General features: G+C 34.4%; 2 protein-coding genes, 3 non-coding genes and 1 pseudogene across 5 annotated transcripts in view; 2 read left to right on the top strand and 4 right to left on the bottom strand.

Moving 5' to 3' along the window:
- The window catches only part of LOC125601878 (photosystem II D2 protein), a 7903-nt gene extending 3940 nt beyond the window's left edge, over window positions 1–3963 (bottom strand). Inside the window, exon 1 of the mRNA XM_048773842.1 lies at window positions 1–3963. This exon is cut by the window's left edge and continues 3940 nt beyond it. The gene's annotated coding sequence lies outside the window, so the exon portion shown is untranslated.
- TRNAC-GCA lies at window positions 2098–2168 on the bottom strand. Its single transcript has one exon. It is a non-coding gene; the product is annotated as a tRNA-Cys (tRNA).
- Window positions 3964–3971: 8 nt separating the features above from the next.
- Window positions 3972–7315, top strand: LOC125601876 (DNA-directed RNA polymerase subunit beta'-like). Its single transcript, XM_048773841.1, has one exon. It carries the CDS (start codon window positions 5366–5368, stop codon window positions 6773–6775), a length of 1410 nt encoding a protein of 469 aa, XP_048629798.1. The 5' UTR covers window positions 3972–5365; the 3' UTR covers window positions 6776–7315.
- A 1771-nt stretch (window positions 7316–9086) lies between these two features.
- Window positions 9087–10854, bottom strand: LOC125601877 (annotated as a pseudogene).
- Window positions 10855–14227: 3373 nt separating this feature from the next.
- TRNAC-GCA lies at window positions 14228–14298 on the top strand. Its single transcript has one exon. It is a non-coding gene; the product is annotated as a tRNA-Cys (tRNA).
- A 2353-nt stretch (window positions 14299–16651) lies between these two features.
- TRNAD-GUC lies at window positions 16652–16725 on the bottom strand. Its single transcript has one exon. It is a non-coding gene; the product is annotated as a tRNA-Asp (tRNA).
- Window positions 16726–17500: the final 775 nt, after the last annotated feature.

Raw genomic sequence — 17500 nt, 5'->3', positions numbered from 1 at the left:
TAGGAAAATAAAATAGGATAGCGTATAATACGTTTGCCAAGAGTACCTATATATACTTTTGTTTCTATGAAGTCAAGGAAGTGAAAATAGTTCGAATCCAACCAAGTAAAGAGGATGTTTCAAAAAAAAAGATCAAATTAGTCTTCCCTAATGAATATGCTCTTTTAAAGATTAGAGTCGATGTCGAAGAAAAACTCGTAAGAAAATTTAATATAGTTAATTTTTTGGAATATTTTCGTTTTTTTTTTTCGGGACTCGTCTTTATCACATTTCCTTTGTTTTACAAAAAGATCATAGACCCTTACAAAAACAAAATTTTGAAAATTTCAAATTGAAATTTCGTACTTGTTTTCTCTATTTGATTTCTATTGTTTATTTAAGGTTCTTTAGAAACTCTTTTTATAAACAATCGAAGTATAAAAGGTTTTTTATGATATTTCATCAGATGATTGTACAAGGAAAGTACTAGGTTGTAGAAAAGAAAGCGGTGAAAAAGAATCATAAATAAATAGTTTTTTATTGGATCAGGAATCTCATTATGTATTCGGTGTGGATAAAAGATCTTCCTATGTTATACTATTAAATTCTTGACGATGAATCGATTTTATAGCTCCGATATTGTTATTCATGATATTTCTTTCATTCGATATCATCGAAATCTAATTCATCTGAGTGAGTTTACAAGCGAAAGATTTCTCATCTCTATGGGATTAAATCCCGAGATATTCCAAAGAAAAAAAAATAAATAATAAACGATTTAATTATGGAAGTCAATATTCTTGCATTTATTGCTACTGCACTCTTCATTCTCGTTCCTACTGCTTTTTTGCTTATAATTTACGTAAAAACGGTTAGTCAAAATAATTAATTTGAATACAATTTGACTATCAATGACAAAAAAGGATGTCAATTTCTCGTCTTAAATGAAAGGAATGCATTAGATTCAGTAGTATCCTAAGGGGCCCGCTAGTATGGTAGAAAGAGATCTCTTTCTACCATACTAGCCATTATGGTTATTGTAATGTATAAAGATACAAGTGAAATATCTTAATATAAAGGAATCCACCCATATCTCTCTTTTTCTTTATAAATGTAAATATAAATTAATATAGAATATGAAATCTATGTACATACTTTCTCAATTTCATTTGTTTGTTTGATCCATTTAATACGGATAATCCGAATTCGATGGAAACCTCTTGAGATTTCGAAAGGGGGTTATCCCATGAATGGTTAACGGTATAAACTCTGATATCAAAAAATAAAATGAGTCAATAAAACAAAACATAAATCCAATTTCTAAAAAAAGATCTTAAAAAAAATTGCCGGCCGGTCTAGAAAACTAAAACAATTGATACAGGTTGATAGAGTTTGATTATTATCGCAATTAGGAGTACTTCTAGAGTCCACTTCTTCCCCACACTACGAGAGAGAGGGAAAATGTAAAAACTACCATTAAACCAGCCCATGCGAGACTTACTATATCCATGTGAATTCTGTCCCCTATGAATATGAAGAAACTTTTCCATTATTGTTCACTAATAATAGTGAAATCACTGGTGCAGAGTCAAAAAAAGGGAGAGATATTTGGTCACCATTGATGAACTACTCCAAAAAATCCACTTATCTTATACTGAGTTATTCTTAATTATAGAATTTCTAGTAGAATCGACAAGATGTAAACACAAGTAAACAGATACTTTTCGAAGTATCCAAAAAATCTGACTCATATGTAGAAAGAATAATCTTTTTTCTTTCTTTTATCGTTTTTTATTTTTATTTGAAGTAAAACGAAAGGCAATTCTTCATCTAATCTAATATTGATTGAATGTCTGAGCATTCCGACACTTTCATGAGTCTATATCCAAAGTATCTTAGATCCTTTCCAAAACTATTAATTTAATTCCCTCTCTGCCTATCCAATCTAATGGATTTCCCTCCACTCGTTTTAGTTTTCCTCTAATCTGATAGGTAAAACTTTAGGTTAGAGAATAGAACCTCGAGAGCCAGGGGCTTAGAATCACGAAAAGAAAGTATCAAGAGTCTTTTCCTACGTTTGTTATAGTTTTATAACAGGAGATTTCAAGTCTCCTGTTGAGGCGGCACCCGGATTTGAACTGGGGAAAAAGGATTTGCAGTCCCCCGCCTTACCACTCGGCCATGCCGCCAAAATGATTTGTACTAGATTCAAATTTTCTCTTGTTTTTTTTTCAACTCCGAAAAAAATATAGATTTTCAGTCACAAAATATAGAATCTAGTACAAATCAGAACCATTAACTATTGACTGTAAATTCATGACCTTTTTTGAATTCAAATTTACATTTTTTATTTCTAATAATATAAGATAAGAAAATCATTAGAAATAGATTTATAACTAATCTATTTTGAGTTTTTTCAATTAAAAAGAAATCTTCTTCCATTTGAATTATAACACTAATAATGAGTATATGTAAACCCCAGAATCAGAACATACGTTACCTTGTATAGCTCTATAATGGGGTATTTTATCTCTCTAGGGATGCTTTTGAGGAGTAATTCTCAATAAATTTTTGTATTGAAATTTTTCATTGAATACATTGAAAAAAATTTTTAATTTTTGGTAGAGCACAGCATGTGCTGTTCCAAATAGAACTGTACCACAATAAAAGAAGAAAAAGAGACATATATATATACCTGTGCATTCTTTTTTATTTTAATAATAATTAAAATTAATAAATAAAAAAACATACGTTTTCTTACCTACTTCAATTCAATGATATTCTAAATATTCTATTCAAAATAGGTAAAAATCCATCTTTTTTCTGCAACTATTTTTTTGAACAATGAAATACAAATACATGAAAAAGTAAAGTGTTTAAAAAAAAGTTTTCTATTTCTTATATGTTTATCTGCTCGAACAGATCCTATCATGAATACCGTTTTTTATGGTATGCGATCGAATTGGAATATGTAATATCATAGGTGAAAATGAAATTACTTTTTTTCTAGTCGTTACAAAACTCCATAAGTTCCAGCGGTATTTCTAAATTCTGTTCCATTCGGATCTCTTTCTTATAAAAAAAATTCCAATTGAATCTAGTCTCCGTTCATACGGATTTCATACATTCCATATATCTTGGAGTTGGATAAAATTTCATGTGATTCAGTAAACAGAATAGAAATTCCATTATTGCTAGATCGAATTCTATCTATATGATTCGGTGAAGAATGAGATATGGGATTTTTAAAATAAACGGATAAATGATAAATTCAAAAAAGATGCTCGGGGATGGAAAAGAGGGAACATCTACAATACCCGGATTTAATCAGATACAATTTGAAGGGTTTTATCGGTTTATTGATCAGGGTTTAATAGAAGAACTTTCGCAATTTCCAAAAATTGAAGATATAGATCACGAAATTGAATTTCAATTATTTGTGGAAACATATCAATTGGTAGAACCTCTGATAAAAGAACGAGATGCTGTCTATGAATTACTTACATATTCTTCTGAATTATATGTATCCGCGGGATTAATTTGGAAAACCAATAGGAATATGCAAGAACAAAGAATTTTTATTGGAAACATTCCTTTAATGAATTCCCTTGGAACTTCTATAGTAAACGGAATATACCGAGTTGTGATCAATCAAATATTACAAAGTCCTGGTATCTATTACCAGTCAGAATTGGATCATAACGGGATTTCGGTCTATACCGGCACCATAATATCAGATTGGGGGGGCAGGCTAGAATTAGAGATTGATAAAAAAGCAAGAATATGGGCTCGTGTGAGTAGGAAACAGAAAATATCTATTCTAGTTCTATCATCAGCTATGGGTTCGAATCTAAGAGAAATTCTAGAGAATGTTTGCTACCCTGAAATTTTCTTATCTTTCTTAACCGATAAGGAGAAAAAAAAAATTGGGTCAAAAGAAAATGCTATTTTGGAGTTTTATCAACAATTTTCTTGTGTAGGTGGGGATCCTACAAGAGATGCTTACTTATAAATCTGATCATATTAGAGCTCGCCAAGAAGTACTTGGTACCACTATCATTGGAGGAACAATACCTAAACCAGAAGATGCTCCAGAATCTTTTCGATTACTTGTTCGAGAACTACGATCTTTGGCTCTGGAACTGAATCATTTCCTTGTATCTGAGAAGAATTTCCAGATTAATAGGAAGGAAGTTTAATCGGAATGAATCACAAAATTTCTTATATGATCGATCGGTATAAACATCAACAACTCCGAATTGGATTAGTTTCTCCTCAGCAAATAAGTGCTTGGGCCACTAAAAAAATACCTAATGGAGAGATAGTTGGAGAGGTGACAAAACCCTATACTTTTCATTACAAAACCAATAAACCGGAAAAAGATGGATTATTTTGTGAAAGGATTTTTGGGCCTATAAAGAGTGGAATTTGCGCTTGTGGAAATTATCGAGTGATCGGAGATGAAAAAGAAGACTCGCAATTTTGTGAACAATGTGGAGTTGAATTTGTTGATTCTCGGATACGAAGATATCAAATGGGATACATAAAACTGACATGTCCTGTAACTCATGTATGGTATTTGAAACGTCTTCCTAGTTATATTGCGAATCTTTTAGATAAACCTCTTAAAGAATTAGAAGGTCTAGTATACTGCGATGTGTGATTTGATCGAAATTTTTATTTTTAAGAATGATAAACTCTCATCCCCTTCAATCAATTTGGGATGCCCTCGATCTGACATGTCTCTTGAAAAGAGTAACATGAAGCTCAGACTTGTGGGTGTATTCAATACTCCCAAATAACAAGGGCGATTGGTCTATGGTCGATTCAGTAAAAAAAAAGTACTTCAAATTGATAGTCGTACCTCGTGAAAAGAAGACCTTTTTTTTGTCGAATTAAGCATTCCCTTATCTTTCTAAACGAAAAGAAATTTGGTTTTTTATATTGAAGTAAACAAATATGTCATGGTTGGAGAAGTCTATACATCGCATATAAGCTTTAAGAATATTGTGGCATAACCATCGAGGTAACGCAGGACCTAAAAGATCGAATGGAACAATACATAGACAAATAAATCCCGTATGAATTCTAAGGCATTCCTTTCACTTAAGGTAAAAAGTATTCCGGCATTCGAAGGGAAGTAGACTACTCAAGAATTTGACATTTTTTTCTGTCGTAATTTTGAATTCACTAAAGAATCTAAATAGAAATCAAAGAAGAATTAATTGAATCAATGAAATGGTGGTTGGTTTGCACTGAGAACTTGAGTAAGGCGTAGATTCTTTTTGGGTTTTCACTTGATTTTATAAAATACAATTGGAAAGTGCGACCCCTTTCTTTATCTTTATTTGATATAACTACTTGAGCCGGATGAGAGGAAACTTTCATGTCCGGTTTTGAGGGGGGGAGATCATATAGTGGACCCTATCCCAATTTTTCTTTTGCTAGGCCCATAACGAAAAAACCTACTTTCTTACGATTACGAGGTTCATTTGAATATGAAATTCAATCCTGGAAATACAGCATCCCACTTTTTTTTACTACTCAAGGTTTCGATATATTTAGAAATCGAGAAATTTCTACTGGGGCGGGTGCTATCCGAGAACAATTAGCCGATTTAGATTTGCGAATTATTATAGAAAATTCGTTGGTAGAATGGAAACAATTAGGAGAAGAAGGTCCCACGGGGAATGAATGGGAAGATCGAAAAATTGTAAGAAGAAAAGATTTTTTAGTTAGACGTATGGAATTAGCTAAGCATTTTATTCGAACAAATATAGAACCGGAATGGATGATTTTATGTCTCTTACCGGTTCTGCCTCCCGAGTTGAGACCCATCATTCAGATAGAAGGGGGTAAACTGATGAGTTCAGATATTAATGAACTCTATAGAAGAGTTATCTATCGGAACAATACTCTTACTGATCTATTAACAACAAGTAGATCTACACCAGGGGAATTAGTAATGTGTCAGGAAAAATTGGTACAAGAAGCCGTGGATACACTTCTTGATAATGGAATCCGTGGACAACCCATGAGGGATGGTCATAATAAGGTTTACAAGTCATTTTCAGATGTAATTGAAGGAAAAGAGGGAAGATTTCGCGAGACTCTGCTTGGCAAACGGGTCGATTATTCGGGGCGTTCGGTGATTGTCGTTGGACCCTCACTTTCATTACATCGCTGTGGATTGCCTCGCGAAATAGCAATAGAGCTCTTCCAGACATTTGTAATTCGTGGTCTAATTAGACAACATCTGGCTTCGAACATAGGAGTTGCTAAGAGTCAAATTCGTGAAAAAAAGCCGATTGTCTGGGAAATCCTTCAAGAAGTTATGCAGGGGCATCCCGTATTACTGAATAGAGCACCTACTCTACATAGATTAGGCATACAGTCATTCCAACCCATTTTAGTGGAAGGACGCACTATTTGTTTACATCCATTAGTTTGTAAGGGGTTCAATGCAGACTTTGATGGGGATCAAATGGCTGTTCATGTGCCTTTATCTTTAGAAGCTCAAGCAGAGGCTCGTTTACTTATGTTTTCTCATATGAATCTCTTATCTCCAGCTATTGGAGATCCCATTTCTGTACCGACTCAAGATATGCTGATTGGACTCTATGTATTAACGAGCGGCACTCGTCGAGGTATTTGTGCAAACAGATATAATCCATGTAATCGAAAAAACTATCAAAATGAAAGAATTTACGAAACAAACTATAAGTATATGAAAGAACCCTTTTTTGCAATTCCTATGATGCAATTGGAGCTTATCGGCAGAAAAGAATCAATTTAGATAGTCCTTTGTGGCTTCGGTGGCAATTAGATCAACGCGTTATTGCTTCAAAAGAAGTTCCTATCGAAGTTCACTATGAATCTTTTGGTAACTATCATGAGATTTATGCACACTATCTGATAGTAAGAAGTGTAAAAAAACAAACTTTTTGTATATATATTCGAACCACAGTTGGTCATATTTCTTTTTATCGAGAAATCGAGGAAGCTATACAAGGTTTTTCTCAAGCTTGTTCATATGATACCTAATAATATGGTATTCATAAAAAAAGAATTATAGGACACCCGTGTGAATTCGGACCTCTCCGAGTCAACTCGGACATAGTTCCTGACCTAAAAAATCAAGATCGAGAAAAGGAAGTTTTGCAATCATTGACTCAAACTCATTGTCGAATCCCATTCAGCAGAATATGGAGGTACTTATGGCGGAACGGGCCAATCTGGTATTTCACAATAAAGTGATAGATGGAACTGCTATTAAACGACTTATTAGCCGATTAATAGATCACTTCGGGATGGCATATACATCACACATCCTAGATCAAGTAAAGACTCTGGGTTTCCAGCAAGCAACTGCTACATCCATTTCATTAGGAATTGATGATCTTTAACGATACCTTCTAAGGGCTGGCTTGTCCAAGATGCTGAACAACAAAGTTTGATTTTGGAAAAACACATCATTATGGGAATGTACATGCGGTAGAAAAATTACGCCAATCTATTGAGATATGGTATGCTACAAGTGAATATTTGCGACAGGAAATGAATCCTAATTTTAGGATGACGGACCCTTTCAATCCAGTCCATATGATGTCTTTTTCGGGAGCTAGAGGAAATGCATCTCAAGTACATCAATTAGTAGGTATGAGAGGATTAATGTCGGATCCCCAAGGACAAATGATTGATTTACCTATTCAAAGCAATTTACGCGAAGGACTGTCTTAACAGAAATATTATTTCTTGCTATGGAGCCCGTAAAGGAGTTGTAGATACTGCGGTCCGCACATCAGATGCTGGATATCTTACGCGTCGACTTTTGAAGTAGTTGGTATTGTTGACGTCACGGACCTGGCACGAGGGTTCACTGTCCTGATAAAAATCGGATAGTCAAGAAAGATTCCCAAACATTATTTTTCTGTTAGTTCGGGAACCTTCAGTGTCCCGTGTGGAGCCGATCGATCGGCTTTGGAGGCACCCCATTGTGCTATTATCGAGCATAAGAGGAGGTACAGGGGATGTGTCGTGGTCGGCCGACGGTTGTGCTCTCGGTTCCCAGTCCTGATGTCGGATTCGGAGCCATGGTCACCGGCCGCGGTCCTAGGAAGAGGGAGCCGGGAGATCTGGGTGGTCCCGTCGGCGAATCCTCACACACATTGGGAATGTAACTAGCTCATTGCATTTTCGTGTCGACACGGTATGAAGAACCTCTGAAGGTGAGTGCAAAGCAAGGGGCGCGAAGGGAGACCTCCCATACTCCACCGGTATGGTTCGTAGTTGAGACCGGCGCCAATAGGGACCCCGAATACCACAGCTTAACACATTCCAGAGGGGGTCGGCCAAGGGCCGGCGATACTCGACGTAGAGGACGCAACGAACGGGACGAAAATTATTGTTGTGTTCCAAAGAAAATCGATTGACAAGTCCATCCCAAGATCTTGATTCGAAAGCGACACATCAAACTATATAATATATCTGCTAAGACACGACCAATTAATGTTGGATAAAATTCTTCTGACAAGACATCAGGACTCACAGAATCCCTGATAGTGCCACAATCCGTTCGACGTACAACAATATGTTGAACTACTTCAACAAGTCGACGCGTAAGATATCCAGCATCTGATGTGCGGACCGCAGTATCTACAACTCCTTTACGGGCTCCATAGCAAGAAATAATATATTCTGTTAAAGACAGTCCTTCGCGTAAATTGCTTTGAATAGGTAAATCAATCATTTGTCCTTGGGGATCCGACATTAATCCTCTCATACCTAAATTGATGTACTTGAGATGCATTTCCTCTAGCTCCCGAAAAAGACATCATATGGACTGGATTGAAAGGGTCCGTCATCCTAAAATTAGGATTCATTTCCTGTCGCAAATATTCACTTGTAGCATACCATATCTCAATAGATTGGCGTAATTTTTCTACCGCATGTACATTCCCATAATGATGGTGTTTTTCCAAAATCAAACTTTGTTGTTCAGCATCTTGGACAAGCCAGCCCTTAGAAGGTATCGTTAAAAGATCATCAATTCCTAATGAAATGGATGTAGCAGTTGCTTGCTGGAAACCCAGAGTCTTTACTTGATCTAGGATGTGTGATGTATATGCCATCCCGAAGTGATCTATTAATCGGCTAATAAGTCGTTTAATAGCAGTTCCATCTATCACTTTATTGTGAAATACCAGATTGGCCCGTTCCGCCATAAGTACCTCCATATTCTGCTGAATGGGATTCGACAATGAGTTTGAGTCAATGATTGCAAAACTTCCTTTTCTCGATCTTGATTTTTTAGGTCAGGAACTATGTCCGAGTTGACTCGGAGAGGTCCGAATTCACACGGGTGTCCTATAATTCTTTTTTATGAATACCATATTATTAGGTATCATATGAACAAGCTTGAGAAAAACCTTGTATAGCTTCCTCGATTTCTCGATAAAAAGAAATATGACCAACTGTGGTTCGAATATATATACAAAAAGTTTGTTTTTTTACACTTCTTACTATCAGATAGTGTGCATAAATCTCATGATAGTTACCAAAAGATTCATAGTGAACTTCGATAGGAACTTCTTTTGAAGCAATAACGCGTTGATCTAATTGCCACCGAAGCCACAAAGGACTATCTAAATTGATTCTTTTCTGCCGATAAGCTCCAATTGCATCATAGGAATTGCAAAAAAAGGGTTCTTTCATATACTTATAGTTTGTTTCGTAAATTCTTTCATTTTGATAGTTTTTTCGATTACATGGATTATATCTGTTTGCACAAATACCTCGACGAGTGCCGCTCGTTAATACATAGAGTCCAATCAGCATATCTTGAGTCGGTACAGAAATGGGATCTCCAATAGCTGGAGATAAGAGATTCATATGAGAAAACATAAGTAAACGAGCCTCTGCTTGAGCTTCTAAAGATAAAGGCACATGAACAGCCATTTGATCCCCATCAAAGTCTGCATTGAACCCCTTACAAACTAATGGATGTAAACAAATAGTGCGTCCTTCCACTAAAATGGGTTTGGAATGACTGTATGCCTAATCTATGTAGAGTAGGTGCTCTATTCAGTAATACGGGATGCCCCTGCATAACTTCTTGAAGGATTTCCCAGACAATCGGCTTTTTTTCACGAATTGACTCTTAGCAACTCCTATGTTCGAAGCCAGATGTTGTCTAATTAGACCACGAATTACAAATGTCTGGAAGAGCTCTATTGCTATTTCGCGAGGCAATCCACAGCGATGTAATGAAAGTGAGGGTCCAACGACAATCACCGAACGCCCCGAATAATCGACCCGTTTGCCAAGCAGAGTCTCGCGAAATCTTCCCTCTTTTCCTTCAATTACATCTGAAAATGACTTGTAAACCTTATTATGACCATCCCTCATGGGTTGTCCACGGATTCCATTATCAAGAAGTGTATCCACGGCTTCTTGTACCAATTTTTCCTGACACATTACTAATTCCCCTGGTGTAGATCTACTTGTTGTTAATAGATCAGTAAGAGTATTGTTCCGATAGATAACTCTTCTATAGAGTTCATTAATATCTGAACTCATCAGTTTACCCCCTTCTATCTGAATGATGGGTCTCAACTCGGGAGGCAGAACCGGTAAGAGACATAAAATCATCCATTCCGGTTCTATATTTGTTCGAATAAAATGCTTAGCTAATTCCATACGTCTAACTAAAAAATCTTTTCTTCTTACAATTTTTCGATCTTCCCATTCATTCCCCGTGGGACCTTCTTCTCCTAATTGTTTCCATTCTACCAACGAATTTTCTATAATAATTCGCAAATCTAAATCGGCTAATTGTTCTCGGATAGCACCCGCCCAGTAGAAATTTCTCGATTTCTAAATATATCGAAACCTTGAGTAGTAAAAAAAAGTGGGATGCTGTATTTCCAGGATTGAATTTCATATTCAAATGAACCTCGTAATCGTAAGAAAGTAGGTTTTTTCGTTATGGGCCTAGCAAAAGAAAAATTGGGATAGGGTCCATCCATATATATCCCCCCCTCAAAACCGGACATGAAAGTTTCCTCTCATCCGGCTCAAGTAGTTATATCAAATAAAGATAAAGAAAGGGGTCGCACTTTCCAATTGTATTTTATAAAATCAAGTGAAAACCCAAAAAGAATCTACGCCTTACTCAAGTTCTCAGTGCAAACCAACCACCATTTCATTGATTCAATTAATTCTTCTTTGATTTCTATTTAGATTCTTTAGTGAATTCAAAATTACGACAGAAAAAAATGTCAAATTCTTGAGTAGTCTACTTCCCTTCGAATGCCGGAATACTTTTTACCTTAAGTGAAAGGAATGCCTTAGAATTCATACGGGATTTATTTGTCTATGTATTGTTCCATTCGATCTTTTAGGTCCTGCGTTACCTCGATGGTTATGCCACAATATTCTTAAAGCTTATATGCGATGTATAGACTTCTCCAACCATGACATATTTGTTTACTTCAATATAAAAACCAAATTTCTTTTCGTTTAGAAAGATAAGGGAATGCTTAATTCGACAAAAAAAAGGTCTTCTTTTCACGAGGTACGACTATCAATTTGAAGTACTTTTTTTTACTGAATCGACCATAGACCAATCGCCCTTGTTATTTGGGAGTATTGAATACACCCACAAGTCTGAGCTTCATGTTACTCTTTTCAAGAGACATGTCAGATCGAGGGCATCCCAAATTGATTGAAGGGGATGAGAGTTTATCATTCTTAAAAATAAAAATTTCGATCAAATCACACATCGCAGTATACTAGACCTTCTAATTCTTTAAGAGGTTTATCTAAAAGATTCGCAATATAACTAGGAAGACGTTTCAAATACCATACATGAGTTACAGGACATGTCAGTTTTATGTATCCCATTTGATATCTTCGTATCCGAGAATCAACAAATTCAACTCCACATTGTTCACAAAATTGCGAGTCTTCTTTTTCATCTCCGATCACTCGATAATTTCCACAAGCGCAAATTCCACTCTTTATAGGCCCAAAAATCCTTTCACAAAATAATCCATCTTTTTCCGGTTTATTGGTTTTGTAATGAAAAGTATAGGGTTTTGTCACCTCTCCAACTATCTCTCCATTAGGTATTTTTTTAGTGGCCCAAGCACTTATTTGCTGAGGAGAAACTAATCCAATTCGGAGTTGTTGATGTTTATACCGATCGATCATATAAGAAATTTTGTGATTCATTCCGATTAAACTTCCTTCCTATTAATCTGGAAATTCTTCTCAGATACAAGGAAATGATTCAGTTCCAGAGCCAAAGATCGTAGTTCTCGAACAAGTAATCGAAAAGATTCTGGAGCATCTTCTGGTTTAGGTATTGTTCCTCCAATGATAGTGGTACCAAGTACTTCTTGGCGAGCTCTAATATGATCAGATTTATAAGTAAGCATCTCTTGTTGGATCCCCACCTACACAAGAAAATTGTTGATAAAACTCCAAAATAGCATTTTCTTTTGACCCAATTTTTTTTTCTCCTTATCGGTTAAGAAAGATAAGAAAATTTCAGGGTAGCAAACATTCTCTAGAATTTCTCTTAGATTCGAACCCATAGCTGATGATAGAACTAGAATAGATATTTTCTGTTTCCTACTCACACGAGCCCATATTCTTGCTTTTTTATCAATCTCTAATTCTAGCCTGCCCCCCCAATCTGATATTATGGTGCCGGTATAGACCGAAATCCCGTTATGATCCAATTCTGACTGGTAATAGATACCAGGACTTTGTAATATTTGATTGATCACAACTCGGTATATTCCGTTTACTATAGAAGTTCCAAGGGAATTCATTAAAGGAATGTTTCCAATAAAAATTCTTTGTTCTTGCATATTCCTATTGGTTTTCCAAATTAATCCCGCGGATACATATAATTCAGAAGAATATGTAAGTAATTCATAGACAGCATCTCGTTCTTTTATCAGAGGTTCTACCAATTGATATGTTTCCACAAATAATTGAAATTCAATTTCGTGATCTATATCTTCAATTTTTGGAAATTGCGAAAGTTCTTCTATTAAACCCTGATCAATAAACCGATAAAACCCTTCAAATTGTATCTGATTAAATCCGGGTATTGTAGATGTTCCCTCTTTTCCATCCCCGAGCATCTTTTTTGAATTTATCATTTATCCGTTTATTTTAAAAATCCCATATCTCATTCTTCACCGAATCATATAGATAGAATTCGATCTAGCAATAATGGAATTTCTATTCTGTTTACTGAATCACATGAAATTTTATCCAACTCCAAGATATATGGAATGTATGAAATCCGTATGAACGGAGACTAGATTCAATTGGAATTTTTTTTATAAGAAAGAGATCCGAATGGAACAGAATTTAGAAATACCGCTGGAACTTATGGAGTTTTGTAACGACTAGAAAAAAAGTAATTTCATTTTCACCTATGATATTACATATTCCAATTCGATCGCATACCATAAAAAACGGTATTCATGATAGGATCTGTTCGAGCAGATAAACATATAAGAAATAGAAAACTTTTTTTTAAACACTTTACTTTTTCATGTATTTGTATTTCATTGTTCAAAAAAATAGTTGCAGAAAAAAGATGGATTTTTACCTATTTTGAATAGAATATTTAGAATATCATTGAATTGAAGTAGGTAAGAAAACGTATGTTTTTTTATTTATTAATTTTAATTATTATTAAAATAAAAAAGAATGCACAGGTATATATATATGTCTCTTTTTCTTCTTTTATTGTGGTACAGTTCTATTTGGAACAGCACATGCTGTGCTCTACCAAAAATTAAAAATTTTTTTCAATGTATTCAATGAAAAATTTCAATACAAAAATTTATTGAGAATTACTCCTCAAAAGCATCCCTAGAGAGATAAAATACCCCATTATAGAGCTATACAAGGTAACGTATGTTCTGATTCTGGGGTTTACATATACTCATTATTAGTGTTATAATTCAAATGGAAGAAGATTTCTTTTTAATTGAAAAAACTCAAAATAGATTAGTTATAAATCTATTTCTAATGATTTTCTTATCTTATATTATTAGAAATAAAAAATGTAAATTTGAATTCAAAAAAGGTCATGAATTTACAGTCAATAGTTAATGGTTCTGATTTGTACTAGATTCTATATTTTGTGACTGAAAATCTATATTTTTTTCGGAGTTGAAAAAAAAACAAGAGAAAATTTGAATCTAGTACAAATCATTTTGGCGGCATGGCCGAGTGGTAAGGCGGGGGACTGCAAATCCTTTTTCCCCAGTTCAAATCCGGGTGCCGCCTCAACAGGAGACTTGAAATCTCCTGTTATAAAACTATAACAAACGTAGGAAAAGACTCTTGATACTTTCTTTTCGTGATTCTAAGCCCCTGGCTCTCGAGGTTCTATTCTCTAACCTAAAGTTTTACCTATCAGATTAGAGGAAAACTAAAACGAGTGGAGGGAAATCCATTAGATTGGATAGGCAGAGAGGGAATTAAATTAATAGTTTTGGAAAGGATCTAAGATACTTTGGATATAGACTCATGAAAGTGTCGGAATGCTCAGACATTCAATCAATATTAGATTAGATGAAGAATTGCCTTTCGTTTTACTTCAAATAAAAATAAAAAACGATAAAAGAAAGAAAAAAGATTATTCTTTCTACATATGAGTCAGATTTTTTGGATACTTCGAAAAGTATCTGTTTACTTGTGTTTACATCTTGTCGATTCTACTAGAAATTCTATAATTAAGAATAACTCAGTATAAGATAAGTGGATTTTTTGGAGTAGTTCATCAATGGTGACCAAATATCTCTCCCTTTTTTTGACTCTGCACCAGTGATTTCACTATTATTAGTGAACAATAATGGAAAAGTTTCTTCATATTCATAGGGGACAGAATTCACATGGATATAGTAAGTCTCGCATGGGCTGGTTTAATGGTAGTTTTTACATTTTCCCTCTCTCTCGTAGTGTGGGGAAGAAGTGGACTCTAGAAGTACTCCTAATTGCGATAATAATCAAACTCTATCAACCTGTATCAATTGTTTTAGTTTTCTAGACCGGCCGGCAATTTTTTTTAAGATCTTTTTTTAGAAATTGGATTTATGTTTTGTTTTATTGACTCATTTTATTTTTTGATATCAGAGTTTATACCGTTAACCATTCATGGGATAACCCCCTTTCGAAATCTCAAGAGGTTTCCATCGAATTCGGATTATCCGTATTAAATGGATCAAACAAACAAATGAAATTGAGAAAGTATGTACATAGATTTCATATTCTATATTAATTTATATTTACATTTATAAAGAAAAAGAGAGATATGGGTGGATTCCTTTATATTAAGATATTTCACTTGTATCTTTATACATTACAATAACCATAATGGCTAGTATGGTAGAAAGAGATCTCTTTCTACCATACTAGCGGGCCCCTTAGGATACTACTGAATCTAATGCATTCCTTTCATTTAAGACGAGAAATTGACATCCTTTTTTGTCATTGATAGTCAAATTGTATTCAAATTAATTATTTTGACTAACCGTTTTTACGTAAATTATAAGCAAAAAAGCAGTAGGAACGAGAATGAAGAGTGCAGTAGCAATAAATGCAAGAATATTGACTTCCATAATTAAATCGTTTATTATTTATTTTTTTTTCTTTGGAATATCTCGGGATTTAATCCCATAGAGATGAGAAATCTTTCGCTTGTAAACTCACTCAGATGAATTAGATTTCGATGATATCGAATGAAAGAAATATCATGAATAACAATATCGGAGCTATAAAATCGATTCATCGTCAAGAATTTAATAGTATAACATAGGAAGATCTTTTATCCACACCGAATACATAATGAGATTCCTGATCCAATAAAAAACTATTTATTTATGATTCTTTTTCACCGCTTTCTTTTCTACAACCTAGTACTTTCCTTGTACAATCATCTGATGAAATATCATAAAAAACCTTTTATACTTCGATTGTTTATAAAAAGAGTTTCTAAAGAACCTTAAATAAACAATAGAAATCAAATAGAGAAAACAAGTACGAAATTTCAATTTGAAATTTTCAAAATTTTGTTTTTGTAAGGGTCTATGATCTTTTTGTAAAACAAAGGAAATGTGATAAAGACGAGTCCCGAAAAAAAAAAACGAAAATATTCCAAAAAATTAACTATATTAAATTTTCTTACGAGTTTTTCTTCGACATCGACTCTAATCTTTAAAAAGAGCATATTCATTAGGGAAGACTAATTTGATCTTTTTTTTTGAAACATCCTCTTTACTTGGTTGGATTCGAACTATTTTCACTTCCTTGACTTCATAGAAACAAAAGTATATATAGGTACTCTTGGCAAACGTATTATACGCTATCCTATTTTATTTTCCTACACGAGTTAATGGGAGATTAATTGACAAAAAGAGGAAACCCCATACAGTATCTCGTTCTTGAAGTGGTGAATGCTCTCAATAATTATAATTATACTAATTTACATATGTCTTTAAATTGGTGCAAAAGAAATACCCCTTTCTTTTGCTTGATGAAAAAAAAGAAAAATAAAACAAAAAGATAACCGAAACCATTTTGATCCCCTTGCCCAGAAACAAAAAGGGGAGTTTATGTCTTTTTTTTTAATTGAATCCGCCGGGACTGACGGGGCTCGAACCCGCAGCTTCCGCCTTGACAGGGCGGTGCTCTGACCAATTGAACTACAATCCCATGGAAATAAAGCGGGTAGCTTACATATTCCTTCTTATGATTTCATCATAATCATTTCAATTTTAGATTCAAATTAGTGTTTTGTAACAAAGAAAATCACAAGTAATATATTGATATCTATATGGATATCACTAAAGTGATATCAAGGCCGATTACTAGTAATCCTTGCATTATTCTAAAATCGATTGATAATCTATTTTTTATTGTAATTTTTTATGGAAACAAAAAGTAACGAGCCACAAGAAATAAAGAAAAAAGTAAAGTCGAAATATACCCAGATATTTGACTTTTTTCTTACCCTTCTCTGTCAATTATGCAAAACAAAAAAGGTTATGTAGACAGCGAATTATTGGGCCGAGCTGGATTTGAACCAGCGTAGACATATTGCCAACGAATTTACAGTCCGTCCCCATTAACCGCTCGGGCATCGACCCAGGAAGAATCTATTCGAACTTTATGGATAATCCATGATCAACTTCCTTTCGTAGTACCCTACCCCCAGGGGAAGTCGAATCCCCGCTGCCTCCTTGAAAGAGAGATGTCCTGAACCACTAGACGATGGGGGCATACTTGCTCAACCGCCATCATACTATGATCATAGTATGATCAGTTTTTTAAAATTGTCAATATAATCAAATGGTATGACTAGCTTATAAGATTTTTTATTTTTTCTATAGCATTCTATATCATTTTTTTATTTTACATTTATATTCATATTCTAATCACAATTCTATAAAAAAAATCGATATATTTTCTTTTATATTTGAAGTGGAAA

This window comes from Brassica napus, unplaced genomic scaffold (assembly GCF_020379485.1).
Source record: "Brassica napus cultivar Da-Ae unplaced genomic scaffold, Da-Ae ScsIHWf_2673;HRSCAF=3431, whole genome shotgun sequence".
Taxonomy (NCBI): Eukaryota; Viridiplantae; Streptophyta; class Magnoliopsida; order Brassicales; family Brassicaceae; genus Brassica; species Brassica napus.
This window is presented reverse-complemented; position numbering and strand designations above follow the sequence as displayed.